Genomic DNA, 25298 nt, shown 5'->3' on the forward strand with positions numbered 1-25298 from the left:
GTTTATATATGGAAAAGAATGGAAAGGAGTATGGAAGGGGAGAAAATTCGAGAATGCCTTCATGTACTGGGAGAAGATGTGTCCCAAAGATTCACACTCTTCTTACCTTGCCCCAGCTTTGTGTTCAAAATCCTGACCTAATTATTGTGTTTATGTCCATTTTGAACCATTCAGAGAGGAAGTGAAATCTTTAGAAGTAGATTTAAAAATAAACCTGGGAAATTACTACAATTTACAAGTGAATCTTTAAAAAAAAAAATTACTTCTGGCCAGTGTGATGACACACAGCTTTAATCTTGACTGTGATTATGCTTGTGTATGTGTTTGATTGGCCTTTAAATATCAAGCCAACTTATCTTTTCTTCCCATCCAACCAACAAACTAAGGTGGGTTCAGAGAGCTGTTATTCAGCGCAGTAGACTTGGCATATGCAATTCTGGTAGTGAAGGTCATGGGCCGTATAGTAAGTAGTGTGAGTGTCAATGATTGATATCAATACAAAAACCACTTCCTCCCAAATAGTTGATGAGAATGATGAATCTAAAGCCAAGAGAGATGCTAGGTGTTACAAGTAAGGACAGAAAATTGAAAATAAATGCAAACCACAAATTGAGTGGGCAGACTAAGAGTTGTGGGTTTTTTTTTCTTTTTTTCTTTTTTCTTTTAAGTCTTTCAGTTCACTTATATAATGATACGTAGTCATGTTTTTCTGAGAAAACATAACTTTAAGACATGAAAATTTGGGAGTAAAGCTGTGATTCAGTGGCTAAGAGCACTGGCTGCTCTTTCAGAGGAACTGGGTTTGACTCCCAGTCCTTAAATGGCAGCTCCCAGCATCGATAGCCCCTGTTCCAGGACATGCAAGGGCACCAGGCACACACATTGTGGTATACAGACACACATGCAGACAAAACACTAGTACACATAAATCAGATTTTAAAAAAGAAATGAAAATTCTAGAATCAATGTTTGCTTCAAAGACTATAATGTGTGGAAAGGCATAGAGTTGTAATGATTATAAATATTCTCAGAGATAATCAGCAGTTTAAAAAATGTCATGTTGGCATTAAGAGTGCATGTAGCACCTAACTGGCATCAAACTTACTGATATTTAAGATTCTGTCAATATTAAAACTAATCTGGACTGTGCATCTGCTCAGTTTAATTGAAAGACTGTAATATCTAAAAACTTCTCTGTTACTAATTAAAATAATTGTGTTGTGGGTTATGTTAGAAGTTTGTTTTTAAGTTTTTAAGCAAGTTGAATAGTTAAGGATATTCTCTTTGGGGCAGTGAGAGAATCTGAGTTTGATGCCTAGGACCATCATGGTAGAAGGAGAAAATAGAATCCCACAAGATGTCCCTTGATTTCCACACAGACAGTGACACAATTGTGCATGCGCGCGCACACACACAATAAATAAAAATGTAACAAAAAGTTTACAAGAAGAATATTCACCTGATGATAACTGAAAACAGGGGTATATTATAGCCCTCTCCTATAGATGGAATCTTCAGGGGTTTTCTTTTTGTTTTTGGTTTTTTGTTTTGTTTTTTTGAGGCAGGGTTTCTCTCTGTAGTTCTGGCTGTTCCAGAACTCACTCTATAGACCAGGCTTAAAACTCAGAGGTCTTTCTGCCTCTGCCTCCCGAGTGCTGGGATTAAAGGTGTGTGCCACCACCGCCCAGGCTATATCTTCAGCTCTTCAGACTTTAGGACGTCACGTTACATAAGACAACAGGTAAACCACAAAAAATGAAATAATAATTACACTAGGTGTCTTAGTTAGATTTTTATTGCTGTGAAGAGACACCATGGCCACAGCAGCTCTTATAAAGGAAACATTTAATTGTGGTGGCGCACTTACAGTTCAGAGGTTCAGTCCATCGTGGCAGGAAGCATGGTGCTGGAGGAATAGCCAGGCATCCTACATCTTGCAGGCAGCAGGAAGTTGACTGACTGTCACACTGAGTGAAGCTTGAGGAAAAGACCTCAAGGCCCGCCCCCATAATGACACACGTCCAGCAGAAGGTGGGACCTGGATTAAAGTGTGCCCTCCAGCCTCGAGGTCTGGATTAAAGGTGTGTGTCACCCAGCCTCCTCCAACAAGTCCACACGTCCTAATAGTGCAACTCCCTATGAGTTTATGGGGGCCCCAAACACTCAGGCTATACACTAGGCCAAGAGCATTTGTATTATAATATGTACTTAATTCAATAAAATGTTATTAATAAACTATTATGTGAAACATCTGATTGACATCTGGATTTCTTGGGACTATTTTGTTGCTTTTTGCAAGGGTAGGGCTTGAGCCCAGAGCCTTGAGCATGCTGGTCAAGTCCTTGACCACTGAGCTATCTCAGCATTCCACATACTTTATTCAGAGAGGGCCTCACTGTGTAGCCCAAACTAGCTTCAACTCTAAATCCACCTTCTTCCTCCTTGGTGCTTAGATTAGAGGCGTGCATCACAACATCCCACTCCTTCCAGATGTTTTAGATGGCAAAAATATTAACTATTTGATACACCAAGTAACTTCTGAGGCATAATTCCTTGAAGTCTCAATGTGGGAACCATCTTGGCCTAATTAATTGTTCTAATTGCTTATTGTCTTATTCAGTAGATTTGTTGAATTTCCAATAGTCTGTGGCCCTGATAGCTTTATCATGCCATGGTTGCTTTATTCCAGATGAACTAGCAATTAGAGAATTCTAGCTTCAGGCCTTTTATTTTCTAAGTAAGAGAACAGATATAATTTCCCAAGTCTTACTCTATTTCTTTTTTAAATAGATTTTAAGAAAACTTTTAGTGCCTCCCACTCTATTACTACTTTTTAAAGATTTATTTATTTTCTTTTTATGCATATAGGTGTTTTGCCCAAGTGCCTGTCTGTGCACCAGCACCTTTGGAGGTCAAAAGAGGGCTTCAGGTCCTTTGGAATTGGAGTAACAGACAGTATTGACAGGTGGGTGCTGGTACTCAAACCTGGGTCCTTGGCAAGAGCAGTCAGTGCCCTTAACTACTGAGCCATCTTTCCAGCCCTCTACTTCTTCATTACGGAGTTTTGGCCTTGGTTATTTAATTTCAAAATCATTTGCAAAGCATAATAGCCCTAGATAAAATACCGTGTCAGTCTTTGTCACTGACTCCAGCTTCCTTTCAACTAAATTATCATATTAAACATACTTGAACTAGCTTGTATAAATTAAATTACAAGAGAAAATATAGAAAAATGTATAATAACACATTATTTTCTTTTTTTTTCTTTTTTTTTTTTTTTTTTTTGGTTTTTCGAGACAGGGTTTCTCTGTGGTTTTGGAGCCTGTCCTGGAACTAGCTCTTGTAGACCAGGCTGGTCTCGAACTCACAGAGATCCGCCTGCCTCTGCCTCCCAAGTGCTGGATTAAAGGCTTGCGCCACCACCGCCCGGCTATAACACATTATTTTCATATTAGATTTTCAACCACAAAAATAAATGTTACTTTATACTTTACTTTTGTAATTTAGGGCTTTTTGAAAAATAAGTGAACCAAAGATTTGTGGTTAAGAAAGATTTCTTTTATTTTCAGCTTTGCTATTTTGCCAACATTTATTTTATTTTTTTATTTCTAGATAGTGAATTCTGTGTGTCTTTGAAGGGAAGAGCTATGTTTTCAGCATTCAAATATTATGCGGTAGACTATTTACATGAGGTATGATGTTACTGCCTTCTATCCATTTACTAAGAAATATTCTTGAAAACATGTTATGTGTATCTAGTATATGATAATTTTTAGTAATCCACAGGTTAATCTTTAGTTGCTTTCAGGGTCATTAAAATTACTTTAGGTTTTTATAGCAATTAAATACTCATTGTGTGTGTGTGTGTATATACATATTCTTGCCATAGTGTGCATGAACAGGTTAAGAGGACAACTGGCAAGAGTTGATTCTGTTTTTCTGCTGTGTGGGTCCTGGGGATCAAACTCAGGTCATCAGCATTGGTGATAAGTGCCTTCAATCTCTGAGCCATCTCACCAGCCCTAGTTCAACATTTTTATGTTGTTTTGTTTTTGTTTTTCAAGTCAGGGTCTCTTTCTGAAGTCCTGGTTGCCCTGGAACTCACTTTGTAGACCAGGCTAAACTCAAACTCACAGAGATCCACCCACCTCTGCCTCCCTAGTACTGGAATTAAAGGTGTACACCATCACGCCAGGCCTTAGTTTCAACTTTTAATGTATCTTTAAAAGTCCACTTTTGTAAGGGACTTTTGAATTAAATAATTGAATAGCAAAGTAAGTGTGAAACTACCTGAAGAAAATAACGAGACTTTTACAAGTTTTGAGGGTGTTTACTAACATTCTGAAGTGGTCTTCCTTTAAGAGACATGGGAAATGGTGGCACATGCCTATAATCCCAGTACTTGGAAAACTAAACAGCAAGATAAGTTTCAAGCCACCCGGGGCTGTACAGTGGTACCCCATCTCAAAAAAAGAAAAGAATACACACATAAAAAGAAAGAACGGATACAAAAGTAATCCAAGTCATTGTTGTTGTGACAATAACAGTGTGTCTTGATGAATCAGATACTTTGTCCATCTAGTGGATTATGTCATTTGATCAGTGTAAGTACCCACACATCAAATACAGGTTTTTACAGCCTCACCATTAGCAAAATAATGTCAAGTGAAGCTAAGTATCTTGAAAAGATGTCAGAGAGGGATTTCAAGTCCTGGTATATTGTTAAGAAATGTATTGAAGGAGATCACATAATAGTTTATTGTTCTTATGACCTTAAATGACAAGTTAAAATTTCATTTCCGTTATTACATTAACCTTCCCCATTGACCAGTACAAAAATATTGCAGTAAACTAAAACTCGGTTACATTTTATGAGATTAAAAAAATATATATTTAGTCATCTTCAGGTTTTATTTATTCTCCCATAACTGAGAGACACAAATATGCAGTTATAACATCAGCTTGGATTACTTGCAAAAATGCAGATACTCAAGAGTCGTCAAAGATATTTTCTTAACTCCTGGTTACTTATTAATGCTGGTGTATTGCACTCCATGGTGTGAGGCTGAGAAATGTCAGCTCTTGCAGAAGGTGTGAGACTTTATAAAGCTGATTAAGGTGTATTAAGAGCCACTCAAATAACAATATGAAGATCTGGCAAAGTAAAATTGCTTAGCAAACAATAGAAAAAAATGATCTGAATATCCAAGGAGTAAGAGATGTCTTACTAATTCACATTTTTACAAATTAGCTCCTTTCTGACCAAAGAAGAAAAGTAATGCCTTCTGTGTTATCAAATATAGTTTATGAAAAACTTACCTCAGAAGTAATCGTAAACACAATTTATTAGATGTAAGTTATTTCTTATTACTTTCTTTTTTAAATGAAGTACTAATCAAGTTTTTTTTCCTGTTTCCGTGTATCTTTGATCCTCATTTTATATAGATCAGTTTAAATGATCTTTTATTCCACTTATTCTGAGATAGTGAAAATCTATCTATTGCTAAGTGATGTAATACTTTTTTTGGTCCAGAACACGTATATTTTAGTGTATCATAGAAAAATATTTGTGAGACAACTTGCTTATATTATCCTCAGTTACATGGTTCTTTAATTGGACATTTTATGACAATGTGTCAGTTTTAAAGAAAATTATATCAGCTTATAACAATAATATTCTGATTATTAGTAAATAGTGTATGTTAAAATGATTTTACATTTTCATGCAGAACACAGTTAAAGAAAGGATTTGCAGAGATGCTTTATTGCTTCCGATCCCTCCGTGTTTAAATCAAGATAAAAACCTTATTGATGATAAATATAGAAGTCCATGGACAAGAGGTATGTTTTTATATCATACAAGTTACTTCATTGTAGTAAATTAAGAAAATTAGGCCGTATGACTGAAGAAGGAAAAGGAGGAGATCGATGTGAGCAAATTTTATGTGGTCTAAGACTCTGTAGAACAATAGCCTGAACGTTTGTGTGCCCTCGAGACCACATGACTCAATTTAAGCCCCATTTGTATCAGAGGAAGGGTCATGAAGCTTGAGATTAGTGCTCCTGTATAAAATATCCCAAAGGATCCACTTTTCCTTTTTGTCTTGAGGACATAGCAAGAGGAAGTAGAAGAGACTCTCCTTCAGATACTGAATCTGCTGGGTCTTGTTCCCGCACTTCCTACCCTACCATGCTGTGAAGAGTAAATGGTCTCAGTGTGTGTCACCTAGTCTCTAGGATGTGTGCAGTAGCAGCTCAGACTGGCTAAAAAATTGCAAATATGAGAAACCCTTGGACAGTTTTAAGAAAAGGAATAAGAAAAGCCAAATTATATTTCAGAAAGACAGTTCTGGTTTTCTAAAAAAAATGGGAAGGGTTGGGGGCTGGGAGTCAAAAGTAGAGACTTGGGGCCTAGCAAGACTGCTCAGTGGGTAAGGATGCTTGCTGTCAAACCTCACAGCCTGAATTTGAACCTCGGAACCCATGTGATGGGATGTGAGAACTGACTGACCTCCACACACACATTGTATCCTTGGAGTGTAGTAAGAAGAGAATGGATTTGGGCAACATTAAGAAATGCTTGTATGATGTAAAACCTTTTTTTTCCTTTGGAAAGAAGTCTATTGAGTACCATGAAAAGAGCAATAGGATTTCCAGTAATAAAAGTGCTGCCTCTTTGAAGTAAAATTTAACAAGGAAGCAGTCCTCAATTTAAGATGGTGGTGGCCACCAGCACTGGACCACAGACCCACAGAGGCAGAGGAAGATGAGGCTGTAGAGCGTGCAGTGTCTCCAGGACAACTAAAGCAGATCAGGTCTCATGGGAAGATGCTTTCAAAAAGTGGTCTCATGAAATTGGAAAAAAAAATGGTGGCATGGGGCCACATGTGTGGTGGAGAGAAGCCGAACTAGAGGCAGCAGCAGGGGAGGATCGGGGAGCACATCTTGCTCAGTGGGGTCAATCCTAGGCCCACAGGGAGGCTCAGACCCAGGGAGCCACCACTGCTGCCACTCACCTGTTTGCCCTGGAGGGGAGCAGGAAGCTGGGCACGAACAGAGAGGTGTGCAATGGCCTGGGGCTAGAGTGGGTGCCTCCAGCAGTGCTGCTCAACTTCAAGGTCACCCTGCCTCTGGGTAACAGCAAGAAGTCAGAGACAGGTCTCAGTGATAGCTGTGTTTACCCCAAACCTTGAACCAGACCAATGACCCCTTGTCATAAGTATTTGCATGTAAAACTGTTTGGGCAAAAAAATTTTACTGTGTGACACACAACAGTTTGCAATGCCACTGATGGATGAATGTGCAATGGAGAGGCGGGAAAGGGTAGAATGAGTGGCATGCCGATGAGAGGCAGAACTAGAGATGCAGCAGTAACAGGTATGGGAAGTGGGGCCCAGAGGGTGGTATGCAGCGGCTTGGAGCTCATGCAGGCTCTGCCCCACAATGTGCTGCCCAGCTGCAAGAAAAGCTGGCTCTGAACAACAGCAAAATATCAGAGAGGAAGAACAGTTCGGGTTTTGGATTAAGCCTCCTCAAAAGACCTCCATCATCCATGCTGACACGGGAAGGCAAGCTGGTGTCTGTGGTCAGTGTTGCAGGAGACCTTGCTACTATCCCTGTTTTTTGCTACTGTGGCCTGTGCTCCCCCCAGAGACCATGTGGATGTCTGTGGCCTGTGCTCCCCCCAGAGGCAATGTGGATGTCTGTGGCCTGTGCTCCACCCAGAGGCCATGTTGGTGTCTGTGGCCTGTGCTCCCCCCAGAGGCCATGTTGGTGTCTGTGGCCTGTGCTCCCACCTAAGGTCACTGTTTTTCTATGAGGCATGGATGAAGATGTAACATCTTCAAAGTAACAATACTGGGAAGAAGACACTCAGACTGGGATACTACTCATGGTAGAATATGCTAGTGCATAGTTGCACATTCTGGAGCAAGAATATGATGTGGTCCCTCTTCTTAAGGAATCAAGGATCTAACATAAGAAGTAATCTATAGATGCATAAAATCATGCTGTCTGTGATTAAATACCAAAGCTATATTTGCCATATCATGGACCTTCAAGGAGAGAACATCAAAATGAACTGGAATGCTTAATGAAGGCCTTATAAGGCAAAGCATGAACTGTTGAACAGGGTGATCTGGGCATAGTGGTGTCTAAGCAAAGAGAAGCTATGAAAAGGAGGGAGTTATTAGTATACTCAGACAATACTTTTTGGGGGAAGCAGATTATAATGATGAGAATCAGGTACCACTTAGGAAAAGTAAGTGTATGTTAAACAAGTAAAGGTAACTCCATAATGAAAATGATGGATGTTTGGCTTTCTTATGTTAAGAGTAAAAGGATGCCTGTTCATTTTGGCCTCAGCTGCTCCATATCCGGAGGTGACAGATAATTCAGTCTTGGAACAGTGGACAGCAAGGTTCTGTGTGGAGGATTTTCCTGAGACGTACGTGTCCCTAATTCCTTTATCTGTAGAAGATAAACAGTAAGTTCTCCAGACACTGGGAAAAGCCCGTTTACCTTCTCATACATTTTTACTTTAGTCTGAAAAAAAGCCCTCATTGCAAACACAAAGAAGAGGCCGGTTGGAAATTATTTATAGCCTCTTTGTGTCCTTCCCTCATTTACCATACGTTATTAGTCTCTTCATTGATGTTTCAAAAGATACACAGAAATTGACCAGTGGTATTATACTTTTAGTCAATATGTCAGTCTTTTGAGCAAAACTCTTTATTTTATTATTAAACTTCCTTTATTAAAATGCAGACTTAAGACTATTTTCTAATATATTTATCAATATTGCTTATTGGTTCAGTCATCTTTCATATATTTGCATATTCATGTGCATATACAGGATACAAAACAAAAAAGGTGTAGTTATTCCTTCAAGAAACAAAACAGAGCAGAGACTTAGAAGTGAATCATCACAAGCCCTGTGCAAAGCACACAGCAGAAGTAGGACGTGGAGCAATCACAAAGGGAAGATGCCTGTACAGTGTCAGCACAGAAACTACACTACTCAGTTCTAATCCAAATCATTAATGGCTTAGTTCATGCAGAATGTGCATCAGACTTTTGTTATTACTCATATTTTCAAATTTTATAATGTAAATATTTCTTAATTGCAATTAAACGAAGAAACAAAAACCCCACCACATTTAATTGTATCTAGACTCTTGATTAAGTGAGCCCAAATATTCTATTTGTATCACCTACGACTTTACCAGTCAAGTTAAGAATATGATGAATATGATATAGGCCATGTTTACCACTTGAGTAGCCCCTGAGCAGCGAGGAAGCTGAAAGGTGCATGTATCCAGTTCCCTGCACTGTGAATTCGGAGATGGAAGACTCAAGTGCTAGCAACTTGACTTCATTTTATCCTCACTCACTGCCGTCATTGGTATGATGACAAGGGACTCATGTTCCCTACATATGTGAATCTCCTGAGAATCTCAGTAAAATGTAACTTCTGATTCAGCCAGTATGAGTTGGGCCTGAGAGTCTCCATTTTAAAATCCTGTTCCTAGATGCCCTACTTTGATTTACATTCTCCTGGTGGCTAATTATCTTAAACATATTTTCATGTAGTTTGCCATTAGTCTACCTTTTAGAAATGTCTAGTTGAGTTTTTAGCTTATTTTTAAAAAACTGGGTCTTGGTTGCAGAACAGAATATAGTTTGGATAATGACATTGAGAAGCAGACATTGAATATAAAGTACAAGGGCAGTTTGGCAGTGTGTGGTTTGTATCCATATTTTATTTATTTTTATTCTAACTAATAGTCTGCTGTATGGATAGATCACATTTCACTTACCCCATTCATTAGAAAGGACATGAAGGTTGTTTTTGCTTTTTGCAATTATGAGTAATTCTACTGTTAACATTCATATACTTGTTTTTGTGTAAACAGTTATCTAGGATTAGAATTACTGGTCACACAGTAACTCATGTTTAACTGAGGAACTGCCAGGTGTGATCCAGTCAGCTGTACTATTTATACTCCTACAAAGTACTTTATCATCTGTCCTTTGTATTATAGCTGTACTAGCGAGTTAGAGGACAACACAAAAATAACTATAGGGTTGCGATCACAGGAAGTCATTGCCTCTCCAGCTTAAAGAAACAAAACCTTTGGTGGATGTGTCCTGCCACTTCCAAACTGGTCCAGCAGGGAAGGGTTCCAAGCTATTACTCTCCTACCTTTGACTTCCCACTAGAAACCAGAGGGACAAAAGCCTGCTTGCTCTTGAGTGTTTGGTGTATATTCCAGATACAAACCCTCCTTCAGGTGTGTGGTTTACAAATACTCTTTCCTCCAGCTTGACTTTTCACTTTCCTGATGCTATCCTTTGGAGCACACTTTCAAACTTTGATATTATTCAACTTGGGTAGTTTTTGTTGTCATGAGTGCACTTAATATTATATGTAAGGAAAGTTTATATACTGTAATGTCATAAGAATTTACTCCTTTATTTTCTTCTATGAATTTGCCCTACTCTTAGTCCCTCTTACTGACTTTCCAGTGCAGAGACACAGAAACAACAAAAATGGACACAGCATGTTACGTGTGTGTCTAACAAATATATTCAAAGAGAAAGAAGTGGACTGTTATATAGAGAAATCTTGTCTTGGAAAACAAAAGAAAAAAGAAAAGGAAAAGAAAAGGGAAAGAAAGGAAAGGGAGCTATTAACCTAAGAGTTGGGAACATGAGAGGAACTGGTGGAAGGAAAAGGAGGGGAAGTGATATACTTCTATTTCAATTAAAAATATTTTTTAAAAGACATAAACCTAACTATAACCCACAAATGGTGTCCCAACAAACAGAATACAATCTTGAGTACTTGCCATGTCTTACAAAGTCTTTAATGGTTTGTTCTCTGCCTGTCTGCCGCCTCTATTCCAGTTACTCAGACCTTCCTCTTTTTCCTAGAATCCACCAAGCTTGTTTCCTGCTTTAGGCTTTTATGGCTCACTTCCCATCATTATGCAGGTAGCTCCCAAAATAGCTCCTCAGTGGGCCTTACTCTAGCTGCATTCTCTAAGTGCACCAGCGTCATGGCTGTTACTCGATGCCTGCATGGCTTGTGATATTAAGTATACTTCACTTTTCACCGCTGATGTTTACTTAGCTGTTCATCTGTCCTTGAGATGAACTTGTGAGAACAAGACTCTGTTTCCTAGTGCAGTGCTAGTTCCAAGGGTAGAGTCCGCACATCGTAGAGAATCATCCAGCATTTTTAAGGAATTAATGCATCACAATGGGTAAAGTGATACACCCCCCATGAATGATAATGAAAGAAAGCAGAAACAGTGCTGATGGGACATCTCAAAAACTCCACTATTCAAGGGTTAGGCAAAGGAGGAGGTTCCAGCAGAAAGAAAACGATAATGCTGGAAAAGGAGAAACAAGGAGGACCAGGAAAAATTGATCTTTATGTCATTTGTGTCAAGAGAGTTGACTGGGTATTTTACCAAGCACCAATTGTGTCAATGATACTTTTTTCTTTAAACATACTAGCTAAAGGCCTAGCTTCAGAAATCTATGAAGATCCACATATAAGCAAATACTCTCAATGAGTAATACCTACAGATCTGGGAGTGTTAAACTAATTCTTCTTGTATTTTCTTCAAGAATAAGGGAGAAATTTTAGAGAGGTTTTTCTATGATTTTCCCTTTTATTGAAAATGAATTTTTTTCACATAATATATTCTGATTATAGTTTTCCTTCCCTCTACCCTTCCGCATTCCACTCACTCTCCCTTCCCATCCGTATCCACCTGCTTCTGTCTCTCAGTAGAAAACAAGCAGGCTTCTAAGGATGATAATAAGATAAGGCAAACATAAACGAACATGTTGGAATTGGACAAAAGAAACAGAAGGATACAAGTTTAAGAGAAAGCACAAGAAACAAAGACTCACTTCTTCACACACTTAAGAACCCCATTAAAACACTAAAGGGGGCACTGGACTGGGACCTCTGGAAGAACAGTCAGTGCTCTTAACCTCTGAGCCATCTCTCCAGCCCCAAATAAATAAATCTTAATAAAAAAAAAAAAGCACCAAATGGGGAGCCATTATATGTGTGTGTGTGTGCGCATGTTATATATATGGGTAAATATATATGTAGTATAAAAGGAAAGATGGAATATATATATATGTAATGAAAATAAGATTAAAAAATCCTTTTTTAAAGGAGAAGCTCTGACATGACACTGTAAGACAGTGAACCTCCAAAGAAACCAAATTTTCATTTGGAAGTGGTTATCAACTGGAGATTACTTCTGGGTTAGGGATGAGGGCACGGTGCCTACTTCTCTCAGCTCTAGGACCCCATCTATTCCAGAATGATGCAGACCGTGGGAATGCTGCCTCAGTCTCTGCATCCATGCATGTTGATTTAGGACCTTGTTTTCTTGGTGTCCACCATCCTCTCTGGCTCCTCTAATATTCTTTCTGCCTTCTCTTCCACCAGGTTCCCTGAGCTTCGAGGGGAGGGATTTGATGCAGACATCCTGCTTAATTTCAATATCTCTCCCTCTCTGCCTAATGTCTATCTGTGGGACTCTGTATTTGTTCCCATCTGCTGCAGGAGAAAGTTTCTCTAGTGATGGCTGAGCAAAGCACTGTTCTATGAGTATAACAGATGCCATTAGGAGGTACTTTATAGCTATGTTTTTGGTTTTGTTTTTAGAAATAGTATTTGGTTTTGTCTTGGGTCCCTGGGCTCTCTAGGTTCAGGCTCTTGATCCTCCAAGCAGTATCAGCTATGGGTTCCATCTTGTGAAGTGGGACCTGAGTTAAATCAGATATTGGTTGGTTAACCCATCAAGCGTGTACCACCATTGCACTGGCATTATGTTGCAGGCAGGGCACCATTGTAGATCAAAGAGTTGTGGCTGAGTTGGTGTTTACATTTCTCCTTTGGTAGTGTGCAGACTACCTTCCTGTACTAAAGACTTTGAGGTTGTATGTAGGAGCCAGCCCAACTTCTCCATCTTCAATGGGTTGTGTAGGTGTTGTCTTCAAAAATGGGGCCTTGCTATCTGTTTGTGGAGAGCAACCTGTAGTCTTAAAAACAGCCTGGGTTATTTGGGGATTCACATGGGACCCCTTTGGCTAACAACTCAATTATAAGTAACCCCAATCCTGGAACTGGAAGCTTCATTTGGTGACAAGAGACAGCCACCTGGGGCTCTGTCTCCTCCATTAGTTGGCGATTTCATTTATATCACCTTAATATATGTATATATTTTAGGAAACTTCTACTATATTGTTTCCAAACCACCCCTCAAATGGCCCTTAATTTTAGCTGTCTCTCCTTGTATTCCCTCCCTCATCTCTCTTTCCCTTTCCCACCCAACCACAACTGTCTGTTCTTTTCTGTTTCCTGGGGAGATCTGTCTCCCCAATCCTTTACTCTAAACCTAACCTTTGTGGTTCTACAGATTGTAGCTTAGTTGTCATTGACTTAATATCTAATATTCATATATATGCAAATACCTCCAACATATTTGTCTTTCTAGGTCTGGGTTACCTCACACAGAATGACTTTTTCTACCCATTTATCTGTGAATTTCATTTTTTATAAACAGCTGAGTAATAATACTCCATTGTGTAAATGGACTGCATTTTATTTATCCATTCATCTGTTGAGGGAAATCTAGGTGGTTTCCAGTTTCTGGCTATTATGAATAGAGCGGCAATGAACATGATTGAGCAAGTGTTTTTGTGGGAGGATGAAGTGTCCTTTGGGTATATGCCCAAGAGTGGCATAGCTGGATCTTGAGGTAGATCAATTCAATTTTCCTGAAGAAACTGCTACACTGATTTCCAAAGTGACTGTACAAATTTGCCCTCTTGCCAGCAATGGATGAGCATTCCCCTTGCTCCACATCCTCACCAACATGAGCTGTCACTTGTTTTATTGACCTTAGCCATTCTGATAAGTATAAGATGAAATCTCCAAACAGTTTTGATTTACATTGTGGTTCTTTAAATCTCCTTGGTGTCTGTTGTTATGTCCCCCTTTTCATTTCTAATTTTGTTAATTTGGATATTCTCTCTTTGCCTTTTAATTAATTTGGATAAGGGTTTGTCAATATTAATGAATTTCTCAAAGCACCAACTCTTTGTTTCATTGATTCTTTGTATTTTCTTCCTCTTGCTTGTTTCTATTTTCTTGTTTTAAACCCAGAGTTTGACTATTTCTTGCTGTCTACTCCTTTGGGGTGTGATTTCTTTTTGTTCTAGAGCTTCCAGACGTGTTGTTAAGTTACTAGTATGAAATCTCTCCATTTTTTATAATTAGGGGCTTAGTTCTTGCCTCTTGAACCTGCCTTCATTGTGTCCTTTAAGTTTTGATATGTTGTGTATTCATTTTCATTCGATTCTAGAAAGCCTTTAATTTTATAATTTCTGTCTTGACCCATTTTTCATTCAGTAGTAAGTTGTTCATTTTCCATAAGTTTGTAAGCATTCTCTTTCCGTTGTTGATATCCAGTATGTGCAGTCAATTTTGGAGAAAGTTCCATGAGGTACTGAGAAGGTATATTCTTTTGTGTTTGGGTGAAATGTTCTGTAAATATTGGCTAGGTCCATTTGGTTTATGACATTGCCTGCTCCAACATTTCTCTGTTTAGTGTCTATCTGGATGACCTGTCTATTGGTGAGACAGGGTTATTGAAGTCTCCCACTATCAGCGTGTGAGGGTCAATATGTGATTTCAATTATAGTAGTGTTTCTTTTATGAACTTTGGGGCCCTTGGGTTTGGAGCTTAGATGTTAAAAACTTTAATGTCCTATAATGAATATGTAGTGTCCTTCCCTATCTCTTCTGATTAACTTTGATTTGAAGTCTGTTTTGTCAGATACTAACACAGCTACACCATCTTGCTTTTTAGGTCCATTTGCTTGGAATATCCTTTTCCATCCTTTTATCCTAGGGTGATGTCTACTTTTTATATTAAGGTTTGTTTCTTGGTGCAGCAGAATGATGGATTCTGATTTTTGCATTTGTACCGCTAGTCTGTCTTTTTATTGAAGAATTAGGGCCTATGATGTCGAGAGCTATCGATGAGCAGTGTCTGTTGACTCCTGTGACTTTGCTGCTGTGGTGTGTGGACTTTCCAGCCAACCTCTGCAGATCTTGTCTTCAGAACCTGAGATCTGAGGACCCGAAAGAATGGGGCAGACTGCAGTCTCATGCTGTGCAGACAGCCTTACTTCATTTGCAGTCTGCTTTATACACAGATGAAGCAAAGGAAGCAATGTTCTGAGGAAGGTTGTTTGAGTTCACAAAAACACATAAATAAACGCCAGTAAGCACATACTAAACATTGACCGAGCAACCCTTTCATGGAATTTTCTCAGGACAGACCAATTTAAACACAATTGCCTGGCACAGACTATAGATTATATCTGGGAAAGCATGAACATAAGGCAGAAGGCCGTATCCAGATTCAGGGCACATTGACCAGATTGGTTCTATAGCTGTGTTCTGACATCCAACAAGAAGAAACATATCTTATGAATTAAATGTAAATGTTTGTCACAGAAGGCACGAACTCATATCCAAGAACAATCCAGGGAACAAAATGCCCCTGAGGTAAAAGACCCTCTGCCTTTTCCCTGGAGCCTCTCTCACAGTTCCCCAAGGCATTGTTCACCATGGTTCATCCTTGTGACTGTGTTTAGACAGTGGCGTGTGTATGTGTGTGTTTTCTGTCTTTTGATTTTCTTGTCTGGGGTTATTTATTTCTTATGTTTTTTTAGGTGTGGTTAACCTCTTTAGGTTGGAGTTTTTTCTTTGTAGCTCCTTCTGCATGGCTGGATTTGTAGATGATTTCATTAAGGATTCACTCATTTCCTCTTTAAGGAGCTCTGTCATAGTCATAAAGGCTGTTTTGTGATCCCTCTTGTGCTTCAGCTACATTGCCATACTCGGGCCTGCTGTGGCAGTTGTTCTGTACTCTAATGGAAACATACTGTCCTGGCTGTTATTGATTGTGTTTTTTATTCTGGTGCCTAGACATCTGGATTTGGGAAGATATTAATTCTTGGTGCTGATATCTGGTCTTGTCTATGTTGGGTAGATGTTTTGTTTTGTTCCTGGGTTTCTGATGCCCTCTCTTGTTCTTAGGAGAGTATGGTGGCTATGTGTTGCCCGATAGGAAATTCTTCTGGGTTCCTGATAGGTGAGGTCACTGGGGGTTCCAGGTAAAATGTGTTTCTAGGTATTGGGAGCTGACATTTAGGAATGTGGATGGGCTAGGAGGGAGTCTACAGGAGGGAGGAAAGCAGAGTGTTCCACCAGAACCTGCTTAGCCCCTGGGAATAAAGGCAAAGAGTGAGGAGAGGCTACAGCAGGAAGTCAGCAGATGAGCTAGAGATGAAACTGGGATGGGGTGAGTTTAGGGGACTGGACCTGTTGGAGCTGGGGGAGGGGTGAGGATATGTAGTTAACCTACTTTCTTCTTTGGCCTGAGCGACCTAAGGGCTCCGGGAGTATCTGCTGGAGTTGGAGGTGGAAAGGGCAGGTGCTCTGCTATAGAGCCAGGGATAAGACGGGATGGGGGGATTTGGACTTGAAGGAACTGAGGGAGGGGTGAAGATCTTCAGTTAGCCTACATGTTTCCTGGGCTGGAGTGGCCTGAGGGTTCCCAGGGAAGGCCTGCTTGGGGTTGGTGGCTGGGATAAAACAATGAGGTGGGGGTTAGGAGGGGAAGATCTGAGTGATAGTGAATATAAAATAAAATGGAAGTGTGGCAATGAGTGGCAGAAGATGCAAATAAATAAATAAAAATGAATCTATGTAACTTCTCCAAAACTTCTTTTGTTTTTAGGAAGTGCATTTTGGGGAAATGATTGGCTAAGCATACAAAAATGATCTTTGTATTATTGCTCCTAATAACAGTGACAAGAACCTTCAACTTCCAGTAAGGGAGAGCTGATTAAGTAAATGACAATTACTATTAAGTGTGGTAGCTTTCATCACTTTAACAGAGTACTTGAAACAATAAACTTAGAGAGGATTTATTTTGGTTTGCAGTTTTAGAGTTTCTGAGCATGCTCCATTGATCTGGGCCTGTGGTGAGCCAGTACAGTGGCAGGAGACCATGGCAGAGCAAGAGTGCTCTCACAGCTCATGGATCAGAAGTGGAAGAGAAAAAGAAAGGGTCAGAGTCCCACTATCTCGTTTAAGGACATACCTCTAGGGCTCCAAACTTCCCAGCTGGTTCTATCTTTACAAGCTCTCCTGCCTCCCAGTAATGCCACTCAGCACACCAGGCCTTTAACACATGGGCCTTCAGGAAGTTATACAAGATCCAAAATATAACAATGGATTTCTGCTCTTCACTCAATTAGAGAGTCAGTCAAATAGAAGGACAGTGGTTAACATGTGAATAGGCTCATTATTCACAGCTGGGTAGGAATAAACAGGTTATGGATTACTATATATGTAAATACTGTGTAATTAGAAGTTTGTATAATTTTGCATTCCTTTCAAGTGGAGCTACAGAAAATTTTTCTTAGTATCCATTGGAATTTGGCAAATTTTACATGGTGAACATGTACTATTTACTAATAAAAATGTCTTCAGATATATACATATACAATCAATAATTTTATGTCACAGAAAGACAGTTACAGGAATGATAATTAATGGTACGTTTGAGGAAATTGTTCCCAGTTCCAATCCAAACTCTCCAACCGGAATAGAGGATGTCAGCTCATCCCTCAGTAAGGACCACAGAGAAGACTTTACACCTATCAAGTGCTCCCCACACTACCCGGGAGTGAAAGTCGAGCACCAAGGTAGGAAGTGGTAAGACGTTTCCTACTAATGGACATAGCTTCATTTCTATGTGCCGTTGCTCAGTTGTATTTTAAAATCTACCTACATGGTTACAAGTCTGAGTTTTGCCATGCTAACAGTATTTTCTCTTTCATATTAATATACTTTTCTCAAGAGGATTTCTTGTAGTTTAAGTTTGCTGAAACTCAAAATGTACAGATTTGAACATGGTGTGTTCCGGCATGTTCTGGAATGTCATTGGCTTTGAGTCCAGATCTCGTGATATGGAAGTGCAGTGGGACACTAAGTTTTGGATTCTGAAGTTATGCCTGTTTGTTATTTCTCAAAACATCTAATATATGTGAAAGCCAAGTTCAAATCATAGATGGAGTTGTGGTCAGACTAGGCTAAGAAATACACCAGTTTTTAAAAGGTTGTTGTCGGTAACAACTAAAATTATGTTTTATCCAAACTATTTTCCAATCTACTCTCTAGCAAGCTGAGTTCTTCAGAGCTTGACAAGAACTGGCTTTCTTGTATTATAATGGCCTATTCTGTGTTTAATGACAAAACTTGAAGGTCTTTTATATAATCACTCCTGCTATTTAAGAAATGCTACACCTAGGAGTAGTGGCACACACTACAGAGTGAGCTCCAGGGCAGCCAGGGCTACATAGAGAAACCCTGTTTTGAAAAATGGGGGGGGGGGGGTATTTTGAGCATGAAAAAAATAGCTCTGATGTTTTGCTGTTGTTCTGATGTGATGCAGTTTGGGGAAAGCCATTATTGAGGCTTAGGGGTGAATTATGGTTTATTTTTCCTATAATTTCTCTTGATTTATTAAAATAGTTCTTGTAAAATTTTGTGGAGATGAAAATATATTTATATTAAATTATATATGTAGAGAGAGATGATTTATAAAAACTAGCAGGCTAAACACAGAGCTGTTATTATTCTTGTGGCAAACTATAAGCTATTGTTGGATAAAATCAATTAGCTAAGGGGAAATAATATTGAACTTGTTTTCCTTTGGTGTCCTTGTCATAACATTATTATCTTCATAATCTAATATATTTTCTCTGTAGTTACATATGTTGCTCACTTCAAACACGTGCATAGATACCCATCATTTCACTGAGGTTAATCTTGGCGGTGGAAGTGTTTCCCATGATTTTGTCCCTAGCTTTAGCACCACTACTATAATATGAGAATACAAACCTTATTCACGCCACCCTTATCATCACTGGATGTGTTACCACTGTTACCATGGTAATGCATATAAACCAGTGTGATGGGAAAATGTATATTCTATTTGCATCTTTAAAAGTTATTAGTATGTATTGGCTATTTGTGTCTTTTTCTTTTGTGAAATGATTTCTCCTTTTTTTCTTGCATGTGTTTTTATATGTAAAGATACCAATGTTTCCTAATGCATTTAACTTTAATATGATGGGTTATCATGGTGTTTTGTTTTATAGATTTTTGTATTGCATTTGTCTTGGAAGATTTTTACTTTATTTTTATCTATTATATAACTTTTCTTTTGTTTAAGGTGTTTGCTTTGAGGCAGTGTCTTGCATATAGTCCTGGCTGGTCTAAAACTCACTGTGTAGACCAGGCTGCTTTAAACTCACAAAAATCTACCTGCCTCTGCCTCCTGAGTACTGGGATTTTAGGTGTGTACCACAGCATCCACTAATTTTTAAATGTTTTGTATAATTTTATTTCAAATAATTTTATGTTTAAAATAGGGATATTTTAAAAAATATTTTGGCATTTGTCTCAATATCATTTAGCTAAGAGTCTTTCCCACCATCAGAAATTCTGCTGATATTAAGTGTTAAGTTCTTACCCATTTCCAACTTTATTCTGGGTTTTGTATTGTTCTGTCTGGTGTGTTGGTGTCACATAGTTTGAGCTCTTATAGACAGACCCGTGATGTGTGTTAGCAGTCTCTTATAGACAGACCTGTGATGTGTGTTAGTAGTCTCTCTCTTGTTTTTTTCCAACTTCATGGTTTATTTGTCTGGATTTACTTTGGAGTCACTTTCCCCAAATGCTCCCAGTCACGCCTCTGGAAAATTAATATCACGTCATTTAGGATATTTTTGTTAGCTTTCCTGACTGGGGGGTGGGTTGGGAATGGGGGATTGTTTGTCTTGCCTTTTATTCAATTTTTAAAAAAGATTCTCGATGGTTACCCATTAGGAAATCATTATTTTAGTAATTTCTACATAAACATGGAATTCTTACTGTTTTAATCTAGCTAACTTGACTTTTCTAAACAGACAGAAGTAATTTTTGCAAAAAATCGTCCTATCTTCCTTCTTGTCACTGAGCCTCTTCTTCTGCTTCTTTCATAATTGACCAGATTTGTATTTCCTGCACGTCATTTTCTACAGCATAGTAAAACAGTGTGGAGCACACATAGTTGCTGTGAAGTAAGAACTCTGGGAATACAGTACAGCCTTAGTTGTATAAGGAAGCTACCATGCCTTGGTGAAAACAGCCTTTGTCTAACAGCATTGGCTGTGGTGAGATGCTGACATCTAGTGGCTACAACAAAAATGGTAGTTGAATCTCGGGGACTGAAAGGGTCAAGGAAGGATGGATGCTTGGAAAACAAGACTCATCAGTGACATGAGATGGCCCCATGCAGTAAAATATCAGGATGTGGCTTTATCTGGTGTGACAGCCCCAGAGCTTATGAGTAGAGAATAAAGAGGATATGGGGCATATAAAATGCTGTTTTCACCCTCAACATGACTTTATCAGTACTTTGCAGAATGGGTGGATTATATGAACAATCAGCCCCTAATTTTCTCAGATAAGCTCTGCTTTGATGTGGACTTGGTTGAGGATCTTTCAGCAGTATCACATTATGAGATTGGCAGGAACTTAAATGATTTGGGTGGTCTCTTAGGAGACTAGTTTATCACAAGTTCTTTGATTCTTACATTCAGCATGGGCAAGGGATGTTCCCTGGCTGCTTGTCTCCTGTCACGTATCAACTAGGTACATACATGTCACTTATGTAGTTGGTCATGAGACATCCTGAGGCCTGCTGCCACCACTTAATGGAAAGACTACTGTCCAGAACAAAAGATAATCCATTCTCCACACTCAAGGCATCTTTCGTGGTGGAGACTTTAACTTTCTGAGTGCTTCCTTCTCTGCACATACATTTTCCTTTCCCTTTCTGCTGAGAAACTTATTGGAGAAGGGGGCCAGTTTACTGTTCCCTTGCATAGCTCAGAAACGCTCACACAACCAATCAAGATTGTAAAGTAGCATAAGCATAGCAGGTTGGGATAGAAAAGGAATTTCAGCTCATCTCAGTTAACTATTATCAGTGGTGTTTTAAATATGTAAAGTATGTCATCATTTCCAAGTAGATGCTTCAGGATATAGTTTTCATTACTTTATATTCATGTGTAGGCTCTCTAGACCATATTCATTCATTGTATGTCCTCACAGATTAGATGATCTAGAAAACAGAAAACCAGACTCAGCCAGAGGCCAATACTTTTATTTCTTTACACTTTTGGTACTAGTTTGAGGTAGAAAATATTTCCCTCCATTAATTAAGCCAGTCTTTGTTGATAAAGTATATTCCATTATACTTCTACTCCTTCAGAACATTTGTCTCCATCTTCATGAACTAAATACGATATTTTATTGAGCTTTTCCTTTTGTCTGGGTATTATATTCTGTGTTTTATATTCATAGTATATAGGAGAACTAAATGATTTCAATGTGTTTGAAAAATCCATTAATATTTAATGTCTAGATATCTTGTAAACTATTAGATTTTTAATTCCTTATTTCTTCTCAGGATTACTTATTGATGAGGAATTGATTTTTATAAGTAAGGCAGTGGACGATTATCTACCAACTGTGGATACTATCTTGAGCAGACTGAAGCTCTATCGGGTTAAGGATCCGCTTTTAGATTTCAAAGAACAGCTCCGTGGAAAGGATCAGTTCACGTATGTAACTGCCTGATATTGTAGCTGTTTTTATACACGAGGTCATTCTTTGTACAGCTCCATGGAAAGGATCAGTTCACGTACGTAACTGCCTGATATTGTAACTGCTTTTATACACGAGGTCATTCTTTGTACAGCCATAGGTTTAGATGCTGTTGGTAAGGGTTCCATCACTTCGTCTCAGCTCACATGTTAATCTTAGTGTGTTTTGATTGGCAATATTTGTTAAATAATTTTAGTAAGCTTTAATTAATCTTGTTTTATTTTTTATTTAAGGGAGTGTTTCTCTGTTCAAGAACGGTTGGAACCTTCTGTGAGAGATTTCCATATGGCTGAGGAGACCTTTTGTAAGAAGAAACTAGTATGTTTCAATAGAATTTTAACATCTGTTTTCTGTAATGTATTTGTAGAAGGAAGGGAATACACCTTTATAAATTTTAGGAATTAATTTTGCATGTTTACAACTGTTATACTAAAATTTTTGATACTAGGTTGAATATGTATCCATTATGGAGCCAAATTAACTTCCAAATAATGATTCTCAGCCTTAGCTTGAGGTTGAAGTTGGATCTACCCAGTTATATTGATTTAATTGGTCTGGGGGGCAGTGCAAGTACAGAGAATTTTCAAAACTCTGTTAGTAATTTTAGTTACTCTACTTGGCATAGAAATTTAAGTGGTTAAATTTAAAAATTATAAACTTAACTATATGGGCATTCTAATTTAAACACACATATAATGTTTTGTGGAAAACAGAATAATTTTATACATTGGACCTTTTTTAATCCATTCACAGGATACACACACACACAGTGCAGTAAGGGCACTTCAAGGGCTTCATTACAGATAAAATGTGACAGGTTAGTGAGGACATTAACTTGTTCATTGCCTTACTGCCTCCAGCCCCCTCACTTGTGGATTCTAGTGGTGCAGTCTCGCTTGCTGGAGAATATTGTCTTTTGGGTGCAGTAGAAATGAACTCCATTCTATCAGCTATTCAGCTTATGCCATTTTCTATTATTCTGTAGTAATTCTTTTTAATTTAGAATTTCTAAATATTTTTATTAACCAAAAATATAATACACACATAATTAGAGATATTGCGTATTCATAAGGTGTTGGGATTATAGAAAACATTGCTCAAAGAAAGAATTGCATGTACTTATTTTTGACTGCTAAACATCTGTATGACACTTAAAATAGTTTAAATTTAAGTTTAAATTTTGTGTGACCCTGTTTAAACAAACACACCCATCTAATATATTTATGTGAAACTATCCCTTAAGTTTTTTTAAATGTTATATTATTTCAGCCATCAGTTTTTCCTTATGAGTTTGAATTCTTAATATCTACAATCCCCAAACAAGAAATTCCCACCCTGTTACTATCAGAACTGAAGGAATCATTAAACTCAATACCTGAAATAATGGATCATGAAGATGAAAATGAAAAACCTTTCAAAAGAGGTGAGAATTTATTTAGAAAAGTGTTTCATGTAAAAAAAAAAACTACTTGTTATTGAGTTTTTATTTATTAAAATATTTTATAGAGATGTTCTGTAAGTTACATGTTAAAGTATCAGGATCATTACTGTTAGGCTCTTTACATATTGATCACATTAATGCTGTATTTCTGGTGTTGGAGTTTGGATCAGGGCCTTCATGTGCTAGACAAGAATTCTGCCATTGAATTACATTCCCAAACCTGAGCACCCAATTTAGATTTGTTTATTCTAGACATTCAGTGAAAATACAGCCATGCAATGTGTGGTCTTCCTGTGTCTGGCCTCTTTCACAAACCATAATTTTTCAAACTTATATTATGGAATGTATCAGTGCTTCATTGGTTTTTATAGCCAAATAATATCCCATTGTAGAGATGTTTTCTCACAATTTATTTTCCTCCACATCTTTTGATAGACATTCGAATTGTTTATATTCTTTAGCTATTATAAATAAACTTACTATGAATACTTTTATGTACATGTTTTTTCTGTATACATATATTGTCTTAGTTAGGGTTTCTATTGCTATGAAGAGACACCATGACCATGGCAACTTTTACAAGGGGAAAACATTTAATTGAGATTACTTATATTTTCAGAGGGTCAGTCCATTATTCATGGTGCAACATGATGGCACCTGAGAGTCCTACATCTTGACTTACAGGCAACAGGAAGTAGTCTATCTCATTGAAAGTAGCTTGAGCATGGGAGACCTTAAAGCCCACCTCCACAATGACACACTTCTTCCAATAAGGCCACACCTACTAATACAAGACCACACCTTCCACTAGTGCCACTACTTTTTAATTTTTTTCAAACCACCACATTCCATTCCTGGCCCCCAAAGACTTGTATCCATATCATAATGCAACAATGTATTCAGTCCAACTTCAGAAGTCCCCATAGTCTATAACATCCTAAAACTTAATGATGTTTAAAGTTCAACTGTTTAAAGCTTCTACTGAGAGTCACACAATCTCTTAACTCTAATCTCTAAAATAAAATTAAAAAGTAGATCACATACATCCAACCAAAAATGGCACAAGGTATACACTACCATTCTAAAATGTAGGGAAGGGAGCATAGTGAGAAAATACAGTACCAAAGCAAGACTAAAAACCATATGGGCAAACTCCAGACTCTATGTCTGATGTCAGAGCAGTCTTCAGATCTCCAATTCCTTTCAGCTTAGTTGACTGTAACACATTTCTTTCTTTTGGGTTGGTTCCACTCCCTGTTAGTAGCTCTCCTTGGCAGGTATCCCAAGGCTCTAGCATCTCCATCATCTTGGTGTCTCCAAGACAATCCAGGCTTCACCTTCACAACTTCATGCAGTAGCCTCTCTAGTTCTTCATTCAGGGACACTCCTGACATATTCCTGACCTCAACAGCTTTCCTTAGTCACAGAGGCAGCAGCCTGATGTAGTGGGGTCATTTGATGAAGTGGGTGAGCTTTCTTTGGCACTGCAGGTCCTGTCCAAAACAGGGTCACCACATTTTCAGCTTCTTCACGACGGTGGGGACCAGGGCCACCTATATCTTTGACTTTCTTTCCATAGGGCACTTTGTTTTGGCTGGAGGAGAGGAAAGAAAATTGTCTCCAGTTTTATATTAAGGTGTTTGGTCCATTTTGAGTTGCCTTTTATGATAGGTGAGAGAGAGGCCTGGCTTCATTCTTTTGCTTGCGGATATCCAGTTTCCCTAGCACCATTGTTAAAGAGGCTGGGTTTTCGTTGTTGTTTTTAATGTGTTTTAATGCTTTTGTCAAATAATGAGATGGCTGTAGTTGCGTGGGTTTACTTCTAACCATGCCCATCCCCTAAGTCCCTGTCTCTTCCACCAGCTGACAGGTTATACACGTGCACTTCCTTTCTTCTTCTTTTTTCCAGAAGAGGAGTGTATCTGGGGGAAAGGGAAGGTCTGGGATGGGCCTGGGAGGAGTGGAGGAACATTATAAAGAAACCTCTATGATTTAGGAGGAAGCAATGCCACGATAATGCAATTA

At 38.4% G+C, this 25298-nt stretch overlaps 1 protein-coding gene across 1 annotated transcript in view; it reads left to right on the top strand.

The window, feature by feature from the left end:
- Positions 1–3632: 3632 nt before the first annotated feature.
- The window catches only part of Shoc1 (shortage in chiasmata 1), a 69515-nt gene continuing 47849 nt past the window's right edge, over positions 3633–25298 (top strand). Inside the window, exons 1-7 of the mRNA XM_057790995.1 lie at positions 3633–3692; positions 5730–5841; positions 8365–8446; positions 17642–17820; positions 21636–21789; positions 22066–22150; positions 23102–23255. Of these exons, the coding sequence (XP_057646978.1) occupies positions 3648–3692; positions 5730–5841; positions 8365–8446; positions 17642–17820; positions 21636–21789; positions 22066–22150; positions 23102–23255 (811 nt within the window). The 5' untranslated portion in view covers positions 3633–3647. The remainder of the gene's footprint in view (positions 3693–5729; positions 5842–8364; positions 8447–17641; positions 17821–21635; positions 21790–22065; positions 22151–23101; positions 23256–25298) is intronic.

The sequence above is a fragment of the Chionomys nivalis genome, chromosome 16, assembly GCF_950005125.1.
Source record: "Chionomys nivalis chromosome 16, mChiNiv1.1, whole genome shotgun sequence".
Taxonomy (NCBI): domain Eukaryota; kingdom Metazoa; phylum Chordata; class Mammalia; order Rodentia; family Cricetidae; genus Chionomys; species Chionomys nivalis.